Source organism: Sinohyriopsis cumingii, chromosome 10 (genome assembly GCF_028554795.1).
Source record: "Sinohyriopsis cumingii isolate HCF-2022 chromosome 10, ASM2855479v2, whole genome shotgun sequence".
Taxonomy (NCBI): domain Eukaryota; kingdom Metazoa; phylum Mollusca; class Bivalvia; order Unionida; family Unionidae; genus Sinohyriopsis; species Sinohyriopsis cumingii.
This window is the reverse complement of record NC_142970.1, coordinates 108,173,450-108,186,599: the sequence shown is the minus strand read 5'-3', so window position 1 is coordinate 108,186,599 and position 13,150 is coordinate 108,173,450. Positions and strand designations below refer to the sequence as shown.

The window sequence follows — 13,150 nt, the reverse complement described above, 5'->3', positions numbered from 1 at the left end:
AGTTACATGGGCCATACTAAGAATTTCCTGTCTGTAAGGTTTTTGGAACTACAAATGGATAGGTCACTGACCACTCATCAGCAGCAGGTACCTCGGGAGGCCTCCATCCTCTCATAAGAATTTCATTTTTAATGAAATAACAGACAAGAATTTCAGTAGATACAAGTTCACTAATGGCTCTTTGCAACAAACAGGAGATCGCATGATCTTTTTCCTGTTCGACGACAAGTAATTGTCGTTTATCACCCTGATTAAAATAAAGAGAATGTTTCGTTAAAAGAGGATCACTGTGATCAATACATTCTGATTGATCCAAAAAAGGAGTGAAAGTGTCCTCATGACAAGCCTGACCAACACATGTGTCAGCTAAATGAATACTTTTCTTATCAACATCATTCTCAAGATCTTTCTTTGCCATAGCTCTGGTAACTGTACAAGCTGGGAATAAATCAGGGAATTCTTTTTGAATTGGATCGACTTTGTGATCCAAGCATGGCTTGTCAGTTACAAGTAGATTAACCACAACCTTGTCTCCAGCTAGGTCGTTACCTAGTAATAATAGAATGACCTCAACGGGTAAAACAGACGCTGTGCCGACTGTCACGGGTCGTGAGACTAAGTCTGATGACACATTTACACAACGGAGGTCAACATTAACAAAGCCGCACTCTACTCCCTGAATAAGAACACTCTCGTTAGAAGAAGACTTCTCAGAAAAATGCAAAGTACCTGACAACAAAAGACTCTGAGAAGCTCGTCCCTTAAATATATTTTAATAAGGATATGACTGGCCGAATCACCCAAGAGTAATATAGAACCCTTCGATATGAATGATTCATAATTCTCCATAATAAAATCAGACTGGGATTTATTAGACCCAAAAAATGTACAGCTTTTAATGCACGAATGTGATCTTGACCTATTAATAATAAGAGCATTTGGAATTGGTCTGTTTTGATTCTGATGCCTTTCTTTCAACGTGTAGCAATCAGAAAAAAAACGTGCATTTTCTTTTTGCAATAGGTACACGTAGGAAGAGACAATGATCTTTAATCAAGCTTATCAGAAGCTTGTTTTAGAAGTTGTGCCAGTTTGAGTTTTAGAATGGCTTGTATTAGATTGAAATACGTTTCTGCCAGTAGACTGTTGAGTACAAGTCTTATTTGCAAAAGGAACTTTATGAGTTAAAGAATACTCATCAACAGCTCGAGCAACATTTTCCAAGATTTCAGTCTGATGTTCGTCAAGATAAGAATTAATGCCACTATAGACACAGTTTTTGAAATCTTCAAGTAATACAAGTTGTTTGAGACTTCCATAATATCAAAACTTCTTGGCTAAACACCATCTATCAAATAACTGCTCTGTTTCCATAATAAATTCGACATGCGTTTGTCCAGCTTCCTTTCTATAGTTTCTGAATTTTTACCGATAAGCTTCATGGACTAGCTCATAACCCTTTAGGATGCATTCTTTAACCATATCAGTGTTACCACATTCGGTGAACTGACAGTGAATTGTAAATATCACTAGCCTTACCAGTGAATACACATTGTAATACCCGAATCCAATGCTCCCTTAGCCATTTCAAATTTTGAGCAACTTTTTCAAAACGAGTAAAATATTTGTCTACTTCTTTTTCTCTGAAAGGGGGCACTAATCTAATATTCTTTGCAAGATCAAAACTTAAATTTGTAATATGATTTTCACTTGACAGCTCCATTTCTTCTATTCTAAATTGATATTCCCTACCATTCTCTCGTTCTTCCTTATTTAATTGCATTTGCATTTGTTCTTTTTGTAATTGCATTTGCTTTTCTTTCTCTCTTACACCCCCCCTTCTTTCTGAAATTGTAACTGTATTTGTTTTTCTTGTAAATGTATTTGTCATGTTTTTTTTTGTTCTGCTTGTAATTGCGTTTGTCTTTCTCTTTTTTCTTTGCGAAATTCCAGCTTCCTCAACTCCAATTCTAGCTTGTATTTTAGCTGTAATTCCTTCATGTTTGTACCAGATACAGACTTACTGATCGAAACCAAAGCATGTTTATCCAAACATTTCTTTTCTACCAAATATTGAATAAAAATATTTATCATTTCTTGTTTCGTTAAAGATGACTTCATCTCATAAAGATCGTATTTTCTGGCAAGTTGAATCAATTCATCTTTTTTGAAAAGATCTAACTGTTCCTGTGTAGGATTTGAAAGAAAGATTTCCACTTTTTATGACGTTTTAGAAACAGTTTGTCGATTTCACTAATATTTCAAACACATTCAAACTTTAAAAAAAATGTTCTGAAATATCTTAGCACAACTTCAAAACCCGGACATGCCTCCAATTTTTAGGTTACGTGTTTAAGCTCGAATAAACAGCATCAAAAGAAAAAGTGAAAACAAGCTTTGAAAAATTGAACAAATAATTTATTTCCCAAGAAAAATACTGTAAAAATAAAAAATAAAAATCTTATGGTTTCAAGAATCACATCTACAAAACAAACTCCAAGAATAATCCACGAATAAAATGTTAGAAGACCTAACAATATAATGTTCTAATGATTTCAAGTTCGAGTCCCGACGAAGAATCCAAGATGGAAGGTGAGGACGTATGCTGTATTCTGTTGAATGTTGTTGTAGGACACAAGAAATACTCCTTCGGTTTTTGAAATCCAAATACAAATTTTAAGAAATGTCGTTGTTCAAGAATTATGTATGAGCACAACAAATATTTACAGAGAAACGAATTAATCCTTTACAATCCAATAATAATCTGAAGACAAATTAACATATAATTCAAAAACTGGCTACGACAGAAGGAAACGACTTGACATCAAGCGTTTTCAAGCCCAGACTGTAAGATCGATCTATAAGCATCACTATTAAAACTAAGTAATATGCAATTTTGGAAATGACTAATTGCGAAATAGAGAATCACGTGATCATGTTTATATATAAAATATCACATAGCCCCTGTATGTCCTTATTACTCTGAGAATAAAAGTTGTTTACGTCACTAAACGCTATTTACAAGCCGAGGGTCACATATCGAAAACAATCTCGATCTCAACCTTAATATTCCCACAATAAAAATAAATAAAAAATAACTTGTTCACGTGGCTGTTACTAACTTTGAATTAAGGTCGGGAACCAGATCAGCCTTATGTTTACAAAAATGAAGAGTCAAGGTCAAACTAATTTCAAAAAAAAATATTATTTCCTAGTAAACGAAACTACGTTATTTTGACATATAATGAAATTTAAAAATAAAATGATTTTGAAGCTAACAAACAATTAAATCAGATATAAATTAAATCAAATATACATAAGAGTGTTCCAACAGTAGGAAAATGTTAAAGAAAATTAGTGGAACCGATTGTGAGAAACGTTTGGTTGTATAATGGATTTGGGTAAACTGCCTGCCGTAAGAAGATTATATCTTACGTATACAATTGGGAAATTACGTTTACTCTTTGAAGAGTTTTGAAAGGGACGCTTGCTTGTAATTTTATCTCTGTTGAATAGAGGCGACCGAAGTAGGACGTCCTGACGAATTTCGTCGACAAGAATCATCGAAATTAGCGGGTTCCTATGGTTATTGGGTATGAAAACACATGCACAATGTGGACCGATTGGTTCAATATTTTTACTATTTTTACCTCTTCTAAAAGTAATTTTATTTCAACGCTTCTTCAGCAATATCTAACCCGGTATCGTTACCAACATGAGGAAAATTTAAATCGTACACCCGATTTCGAGATTTCTCGGCTAGAAAAAGAAGTTCGGTATTAAACATGCCGCAAGGATATAATATCTTACATGTAAAGTTTGGATATTACGTACCCTCCTAACGAAGTTTAACATTTACTCTTCGTTGTAATGTTATATAGAGGTGGTAGAGGCTATCCACGAATTAAGTTTCGTTTCATGTAAGCTAATTTTAGTTTCATTAAAGTTTATGTTTAATTTTAAGTGTTAGCGGGCTTCATTAGTACTGTCTAGTGTCTTAGTTTGGGTCACGTGATTCCGCCCGGGGGGATATATATATATATATATATATATATATATATATATATATATATATATATATATATGTTGCTCCAATTGTGGTGTGTTATGATGCGGTGTTGTGTAAATACGTCCCCTTGCAAGACAAGCAGTATGGCCACCCGCCGGAGCAAGCACATTTAGTCGTGGTTAACTGAACAGGAAAAGGAGAATTTAAAAAGTGTAGGGACATGAACTTTCGTCCACCAGGATACAGGCGCTAAAAGACTCGTCCAAGAAACGCGGAAATCTTGCGACAATACACATTTGAACTGATGATATATCTTGTCACCTCATTTCGCACTATTTGTCGCTCTGTGTGTTGATCTTGATCGAGAAACGATGCTAGACCACGACCTTGCCGGCGATAGTCAGTTACACAGTCGGCGACTCTTCGACCAAGTTTGCGACACAGACGACAATTCTGCGACTCACTCGTATACCTATTCGGCGACTCTGCGACTAAGTCAGTGACACAATCGTCGACTCTGGGATCCAATCGGCGACTCTGAGACCGAGTCTTTAGACCCAGTCGGCGACTCGGCGACCAAGCTGGCGAACCTGTCGGCGACTCTGAGACATAGTCAGCAATACAGTCGACGATTCTGCGACTCACTCGGAGACCCAATCGGTGACTCGACAACCACAGGACACCCAGCGGACGATTCTGCGACTCACAGACGACCAAGTCGGCGACTGTGCGGCACAGTCGACGATTCTGCAACCCAATCGGCGACTCTGCGACACAGCAACACATTCAACGATTCTGCGACTCACTCGGAGACACAATCGTCGACTGGGCGACCAAGTCGGCGACTCAGCCACCATGTCAGCCACCCAGCCAGTGATTCAGCGATCCAGTCTACAACTCTATGACCCAGTCGTAGACCCAGTCTAACCTCTGCAACCAGTACAGCGACACAGCTGGCGACCTGACGATCCAGACGACGATCCAGTCGACGACTCAGCGACTCAGTTGACGACGCAGTCGCAGACCACAGGCGACAAGAAGCCAGAAATAAGACGTTTTCTACTTATGAGACTCTTACTTAAAGGATTTTGATTACAACGCCTCTTATACTGTTTCGAAAAATGGCCCCTTTCAAACAGCAAAAAAGTGTAAAGAAAATTCGTCGTACAGATTTCGAGAAACTCGCGACTTTTTCGAAACAGTATAAGAGGTGTTGAAATCAAAATCCTCTAAGTAAGGGTCCCATGAGTACAAACTATTGATACAGTTTATTAACATTTGCGTTGTTTTCATAATCAGTACTCCTCCCCCCCACAAGATGCTCCTGATTTTGCTGTTTCGTCTCCACGAAATTTGTCATGACTTACTTCGTAGGTGGACTCCTAGAGATTAAATATCCATGGAGGGTTCATGTTGACTCCACAACTTCACAACTGCACGGTTTCTCCTTATTCCACTTCCGTAACGCAGCGGTAGTATTTCCATTCTTTAGAAGGAACTATTTTACCTGCGTTACCTCAGGCCAGTTAAATTATGTTTTAAAGACTCATTTCGTCTGTAACCTTGCACCATATTTACCATCATAAGAACAACACAAGGAGTCTCCAGGCAACGGAGCCATCCCTTTTGAATTACTCTATTATACAATTTACTAGTCACCCATCACGAATACTGCACATGAACTCACATAATCGTTTCATACAAGTAGGTTTAAATACTCATCTCCATGGACACCTATGGGACTCTGACCTGATCTTACTATAAAATTAAAAAATGTCCTTCTGAAATGCAGCAACACTGACATCTGTGACGTTTTCCCCCAGCAACTGGCTAATTCGTCGTGCTGAGGATACCAACCTCCCAAAATCGGTCATGTGTTCACTAAAATCTATGAAATCCATAAAATGGAGAGCTATATGCAAATGACGGATACCCCATATTTATTACAATTATCAAAGATGAGTCTATGTACAAACTGTATAAACAGGGGACTATTAGGTCAGTTGTAAATGTAATATAAACTCTTACGTCATGTGTTGTGCTCGACTAACCATCTAGCCGAGATTTTCTCGAAATTGACTCGACGTGTTTTCTTCCAATTTTTCTTACTGTTATTTCCATAATATCCAAGAAGCGTTTTAATCAAAATCCTCTTAGTAAGAGGTTCAATTAGTGCAAACCTTTGATACAATCTTTCAACATTTTAGTGTTTTTCATACCCGGTGCACATCGTTTTTTCCTATCTGCGATATTGATCAGGACTTCCTTCTTGGACGGAATCTGTCGCACAGACATAAACTATCAAAGAAGGTCCATTGTCAGAAGTCTCTAAAAAGGAGACGTAGAGGCCCAACTATATACGTAAGGTGTAATCTTCTGATCGAATGTGTTGTGCCCGCCCTCTTTCATCAAACCGGGAATTCGGCAAAATCGTCTCAACTAAATTTTCTTCAAAGGTTTCCTACATTGGGATTGGTTACTCTTTACCGACTTTCAAACAGGCGTTGAAATCAAAATTCGCCGAGTAAGGGTTCAAGCATGTCAAAGTATAGCTGCAATCTGTTCATAGATTGTAACGGTTTTAAATACTGCTGGTATCCGTAAAGAGCCTTTCAGTTTTCCGCTTGTATTAGACAAACACTGTCACAAATGCTTTTGGGAGTCAGATATATCCATGTTTAGAAGAGATCGTACATTAATAAATGTCAAGATTATTTTAGTGGTGAACTGTAGCAACCGTATATGGACTGAAGAGGTAGTCAGCTAATGGACTTTGTTACAACTATCATATATTGATCTCCAGATTCCAAGAAATCGGGTCGACGAATTTTCTTTTAACTTTCCCTACATTTGGAAGAAATCCATAACTACAAATTGTCCTAGATGCGTTGAAATCGATACATTCTAGAAATGGGTTCAATAATTACAATCTATTCAATCGTTCTAAATTGTGTTTCTTTTCATAACCGGTGCCCATAGATTGCCCCTTTTTTCACTGATTCCTCTCGATGAGATTCAGCAGGACTTTTTTCGTGTCTCGACACTACCACCTAGAGATAAAATGTCAATGAAAAGTCCATGTCAAAACTCTTTAAAGAGGAGACGTATTGGCCCACCTGTATAAGTAAGATATTGTCTTCTTGCCGCATATGTTGTAATCCCCCCCCCCCCCCCATGTAGCCCCAAGTTTTGGAAATCGGTTAAACGAACTCTTTTAATGACTCCGGGTTTTGTTGGAAAACATTCCTGAATAGAAACTGTCCATCAGAAGTTGCAGTCAAAATCGTTTAGGTACGGGTTTATTTCGCACTAACTATTATTGGATTTGAATAACACTGAGCATGTTTCATACACCCACCCGTATGCTTGTTTACCAAGTTCCAGGGACTTCAAGACAATATTTCCATGTCAACTTTAGGTTTGCTAAACCCGTAGATACTTGAAATAATTCTTCTGTAAGCATATTATGGCCACATAAGAGAAATCTACAATTTCACACTTGTCTGTTTTTTGTGGGTTTCACGTTTACTTGAGTCATTAGTAAGTTTTTCAAATACAAATACTAATAGTTGGCGCCATGCACAACAGGACGCGGACCAAACATCTAACACAACTAACTAATCCTATTTCAAATTACTAATTATGTATACCCACCAATATCTTAACCTCTTACTCCACATAATCCGTGATTTGTCTCTAGGCAGCTTTATATAGCTGGTACCAAATAACACTATGATTTCTCTAACTGGGTTAGAATAACACCTATGTATGCCCTGACGGGTTTTTAATCTTCAATAAGTAAGTTATGACCAGTTACTCATGGAACTGTGAATAAAGAATGAAAACCCGACTGGATGTGAATATGGAATAAGTGTATGTAGAAATAGTTGAATCGGGAATATTGGTTACTTATTCCTTATTCAATTAGACGATCTGCATATGGTGGAAGAGGTACCCGTCAAAGTAAATGATGATCGCTATTCTTATAGCCCCCAACAAGTGAAGATGGAAATAAACAGTTTGAGAAAGACGAAAGAAAGACTAGGAGAGTTACTGAAACAGGAAAAGGAGGAGAAGGCGGATGAAAAAGAGGACAAGAGAATGAGAGCCTGAAATGAAAAAATAGAAAAAGAAAAGGAGAATGAGAATAGAAAAAATGAGGATGAGGAGAGTAAGAAAGAGGAGAAGAAAGAGAAGAACAAGAATGTACGAGAGAAAATAAGAAGTTGGTGGAGAAAAAGAAGAAATTAGAAGAAACCCAAAGGCCCTCTCTTTGCCTATAAAAATTATTTTAGTCGATCGTATAGATTAGGTGTTGTATATGTTTTTATCTATCTATCTATCTATCTATCTATCTATCTATCTATCTATCTATCTATCAGTGTTGTTTTATTGGTATAGTTTATGAACTGGCTGAACTTACCCGCCACCCGCTGAACTAGATGAACTTACCCGCTACCCGCTACCCTATACGACAACCCAAATTTCCATTGTCGCTATACAGTCCAAATATTACACATGTTCAATTCCGTTATCGCTAAACGTGCCCAGGATGATCTGAAAAGTCTTGTCGCTAAACTTTCATAAGGGAGTGTGTGTCTCTAATGTGTTTTCCAATTGTCGCTAAAGTATCCCATCATACTACCTTCCTGTTTCAAAAGGTTAAAATAAAAAATAAAAGAAACACATGTAAAAACTAATATTTAATTACCAGATTACAGTATTGACCTTGATTTATCAAATACTAGTAGTTGTGTTAATATCTAAGAATGAAACACTACGAAAACGTGTGTGTGTGTGTGTGTGTGTGTGTGTGTGTGTGTGCATCATCCTACGTGGCTCATTTAAATTTGCGGTTCGGGGCAACAACGAAAACCTTACAAACTGGTCCACCTCCCACCAACCACGAAAATTGATGATACCACAGAAGTCGATAAGACCTTACTTCGCCGCACAGAACCAACTCTGTATCTAGTGACTTACAGTCCCATCGAAGCTCTATCAATGTAGATACCTTAGTATCATCATTTCTATTCTCCATATTGTCTAGTAGACCAGTCTTTACATTTATTGTTATCCTGGAGGCATAATGACTTTGAAATCATTTCGAATTTGAAATCATTTCGAATCTAATCAAACTCGGATCTCTCAGTTGTCTTGACAGTTTTGTTTGTTGTTGTTGTTTTAACAAAATCTCTTTAAAATGACAGTTTGACCATTCAAACAACGGATGAATGCATTTTTCAAATCTATTTCATTACAATAAAAGCAATATTTACAAGATGCATGGCAATAAAACAGTATAACTGTTTCATAAATAAACATACATTATGTATATTATTTTTATCTAATCCGTTTATATATGTAAGCTTCACACGATGAAAAGCCAACAAGGAATATAAAACGAGATGTCAGCCTAGATAACTGTAGTCCATAGTGTCTGTGTATGCTGCTATTCTTTTGGTACAGAACATCTCATGCAAACATTCACCCACTACTGGTATCATGAAGTGTATTATCAGAAAGGCTTGTCTTTAACTACCTTGAACGTATTAACGCAGATATACCCATTTTTGTGGATTGTAATACAACCATTTTCTTTGTTGAGATATGTGTATATAGATACAAAATGAAGCTTAGTTTCGTCTTACATGTTCCAAGATTTCATTATTATATTATCTAAATTAAGACAAAACTATTAATAACCAACATTGGGATGGTGATCAAATGAGTCACATAACCACCGATGTAACCTCAAAAGTTAGTCAGCTCACACAGTCTATCAGTGTAAATCTAAAAAAGAACTCACAAGCCTAGCGGCAACATGCTTATAGATGGGCTTTAATGCATTCAAAGAGAGGTATCTATTCATCTTTTAAATAATTTTTAAAGATATGTGGACAGCTTTTATATAATGTTTCGTTCTCCGTTTAATTTGTTACGAAATTTGTGAATTTATTGAAATAAGGAATACTTCACAAACAGCAACACAAATATACTGTCATCACCATGTCATCTTAAATTTATGCACAAGTGGTACCGGTTCTCCATGCGGCGGGTCTTCTGAGAGAAAAAATTCATCACCACTAGAAGCGAAGCAGATAGCAACGGGCCAGATTTGAATTCCTGTGGAAACAGCATCATTAGATGTTGCGATTTCTGGGGGGTACAATTTAACCAGAGTTCCGTCTGGGGACACTTGATGAATGTTGCGAGACACCCTGCCAACAACATACAGATTGTCTTCCCTGTCCACCGCTACACCACTTGCACCATCCAGTGCATGGTGCTCATACTTGAATATTCGAGTGCCATCTACACTGTACGCGTACACTGCAGCTGCATCTTGGTTGCATGACACATAAATACGTGTCCTGCTATTGTTCACTGCCAAATGACCGCAATAATATGTAGGACCAACTTCAACAAAGGATTTCTCCGATCCATCCATAGATACAATACACACATATAGAACATTATTATCCCTACCGCCAATTACAAAGAACTGATCTCTAGACAGGGCGGCTATGCCACTACAGTTCAGACTTGTTTTGATTTTCCTGCCCGGCTGGATGGACCTGTCCACCGTCAAAAGCTGAATCTTCTGCTCTGCAGGAAGTGTTACCGCCAACCGAGATCCCTCCACTACACACACATCCCAAGGCCACGAAGAAAGATTGTAATCTGCAAGGTGTTGATATGACGAGTCATAGAGTCTACATGAACAATTATGGCCATCCACAAGCATAATTTTATCATCTTGAAGACAGGTTATGCCAGTATATGAAGGTTTATTTCCGTTCTGATAGTGTGCTTTAAACTCTCCAATTCTTTCTGGTTTGCAGTCTTTTAGAGGCTTAGATCTGATCCACTTCAGCGGCTGCTTATGTCCTTCTACAGTGTTATGTTGTGTTTGCAATGCAGGATGTCCTACTGCGGGTGATTTTACTGTTTTCTCTATAGCGAGGGGCAAATGGGAAGTTTTCAGACTGTGCTTCTTTCCAACAATATCAATTTTAGCTATAGAGGTCTCGCTACTTTTGGTCAATGACAGGAGGCGATCATCAAGACAAAGTTTGGCGTCAACGTGCCTGACTTTTGAATATTTCTCCTTCACAGCGGACTCATAATGGACAAGTTGTTCCTCAGTTTTATGCAGAATGGTCAAGGCATGAAGAGGATTGCCATGTGCCAAAGAGGTTTCCAACAGATGAAGGGAATTTGTAATCGCAGAACTGATGGATTCACATTGTTGATTTTCTTCATTTCGGATTAATGACTCATCTTTCAGTAAAGCATTTTTCTCCACCAAAAGTTTTGCTTTAACATTATCCAGCAAAGTGTTCAGTTTATTCCTGAGTTGCTCAATTTCATCGGGTATATTATTCATTTCAGTTTTAATCTTCAAGAACGATTCTTCGTTAAGTTTCTTAAATTGATCCAAATGGGACTTGAGATTTTTCAATCCGACTACAACTGTATTTGATTCCTTTTCCTTCATTAATCTCTCGGAATGGTCCTTTATTTGTAACACCTCATTGCAGCCTCTGTGACTCTTGTAGAAACATTCTGAGCAGCACATACAACTGTGGGATTTGCAGTAAAATTCGTATTCTTTACCAACATGCTCAGTGCATGTGACACTCACTGACAGGCTAATAGCTAATTTTAAATCAGTGAAGAGATTTTGTATATTTACAACAGCATGGTCTCTCGTTGCCTTGTTTTTCCTATGCATCTTCTCACATGGAAGGCAAAGGGCGTCTTTACATACCGTGCAGTAAGTTGTAGGTCTAACAGATTTTGCTTCACACAAACACGATCCACAGCTGTTATCTACTTTCCTTTTCTCCGGTGGTAACACCGATAACACCACAGTGTTGTATGGATAGCATTCTGCCCATTTATCCACAGGAATATCAGGAAGTGGGGACGGTGTTTTCTTTCTGCACTCCGGGCAGCTGAAAGTTGCGCCCTTTTTCCCCTTAGGTACATTCTTCACAACGTAATTGTGTAGACAATGTTGGCAGTAGGTATGGAGGCACGGCAAGGTCTTTGGTGCTGTATAGACATCAAGACAAATCGGACAACGTAATGCTTGAGCGTCCGTGAAGACAGGCGTCGCAATGTTAGCCATCGCAGAGGAACGTACAAGACTGACATATCCTTGCGTTATCGTCCTTGTTAAATATCACATAACCGCACAGGTAACTATCTTTATCTAGATAAGTCAGGCCTATAATTATATCATAAATTTTCTTGCAGCTAGAAAGTCTAAGAGATTGAGAAATGTGCTAGTCGTGATGGATATTTACTTATCCTTCCCACAATCGAAACCATACTAGCCATTGGACTGCTAAAATTAGGAAAAGTACTAGTACTACAGGAAAATTTTACTTTCGAGACCTGTGGATAGGCTATTTTGTCTTTCTTTGCTTTACCAACACTTTTAGCAAATATATAACTTAATAGATAAATAAACATACAGACATATATATAGACATAGGCCATGATAGGTATTAAATGAATATAGGTATGTATTTATGCGTGTAAGGTATGTATGTATGTATGGCAAGGTCTTTGGTGCTGTATAGACATCAAGACAAATCGGACAACGTAATATTTGAGCGTCCGGGAAGACAGGCGTCACAGTGTTTGCCATCGCAGAGGAACGTACAAGACTGACATCTCTTTGCGTTATCGTTAGATAAGCTTGTAGATTACCTGTGAAGATAGGTAGGCAGTTTATGAAGTATAAAATTTTAAAAAATCACTTCTTGATTGAACCAATACCTTTGTATAATATTAATAATAATACTAATAATATCCTCTTCCTCCTCCTTCTTTTTCTTATTACTTTTAAATCGCTCTAATGACATAAGATGTTAGAGCGTCCGATAATGTGACAGGGTTGGACATAATGCCCCAGTGCTATACATCACCATATGCTGCCATATTGCATGCATTTAATTAAATTTTGTAAACCAATAATATTAATTACGCGTAAAGTGACAACCATTTCTATGTAATCTGATTAGATTATATTTATTCAAAGCTCTGAGCGCAAGCAGGCAATGCTCAATAGAATGTAGTGTTTGTTGTCAGAAAAAGAAATAGAACGAATACTCCTAGAAATAAATA

The 13,150-nt window shown here is 37.6% G+C and overlaps 1 protein-coding gene across 1 annotated transcript; it reads right to left on the bottom strand.

Annotated features, from left to right (window-relative positions):
* Positions 1-8,697: 8,697 nt before the first annotated feature.
* Positions 8,698-12,211, bottom strand: LOC149790807 (uncharacterized). The gene has a single exon (XM_089972865.1). It carries the CDS (start codon positions 12,144-12,146, stop codon positions 10,014-10,016), a length of 2,133 nt encoding a protein of 710 aa, XP_089828991.1. The 5' UTR covers positions 12,147-12,211; the 3' UTR covers positions 8,698-10,013.
* Positions 12,212-13,150: the final 939 nt, after the last annotated feature.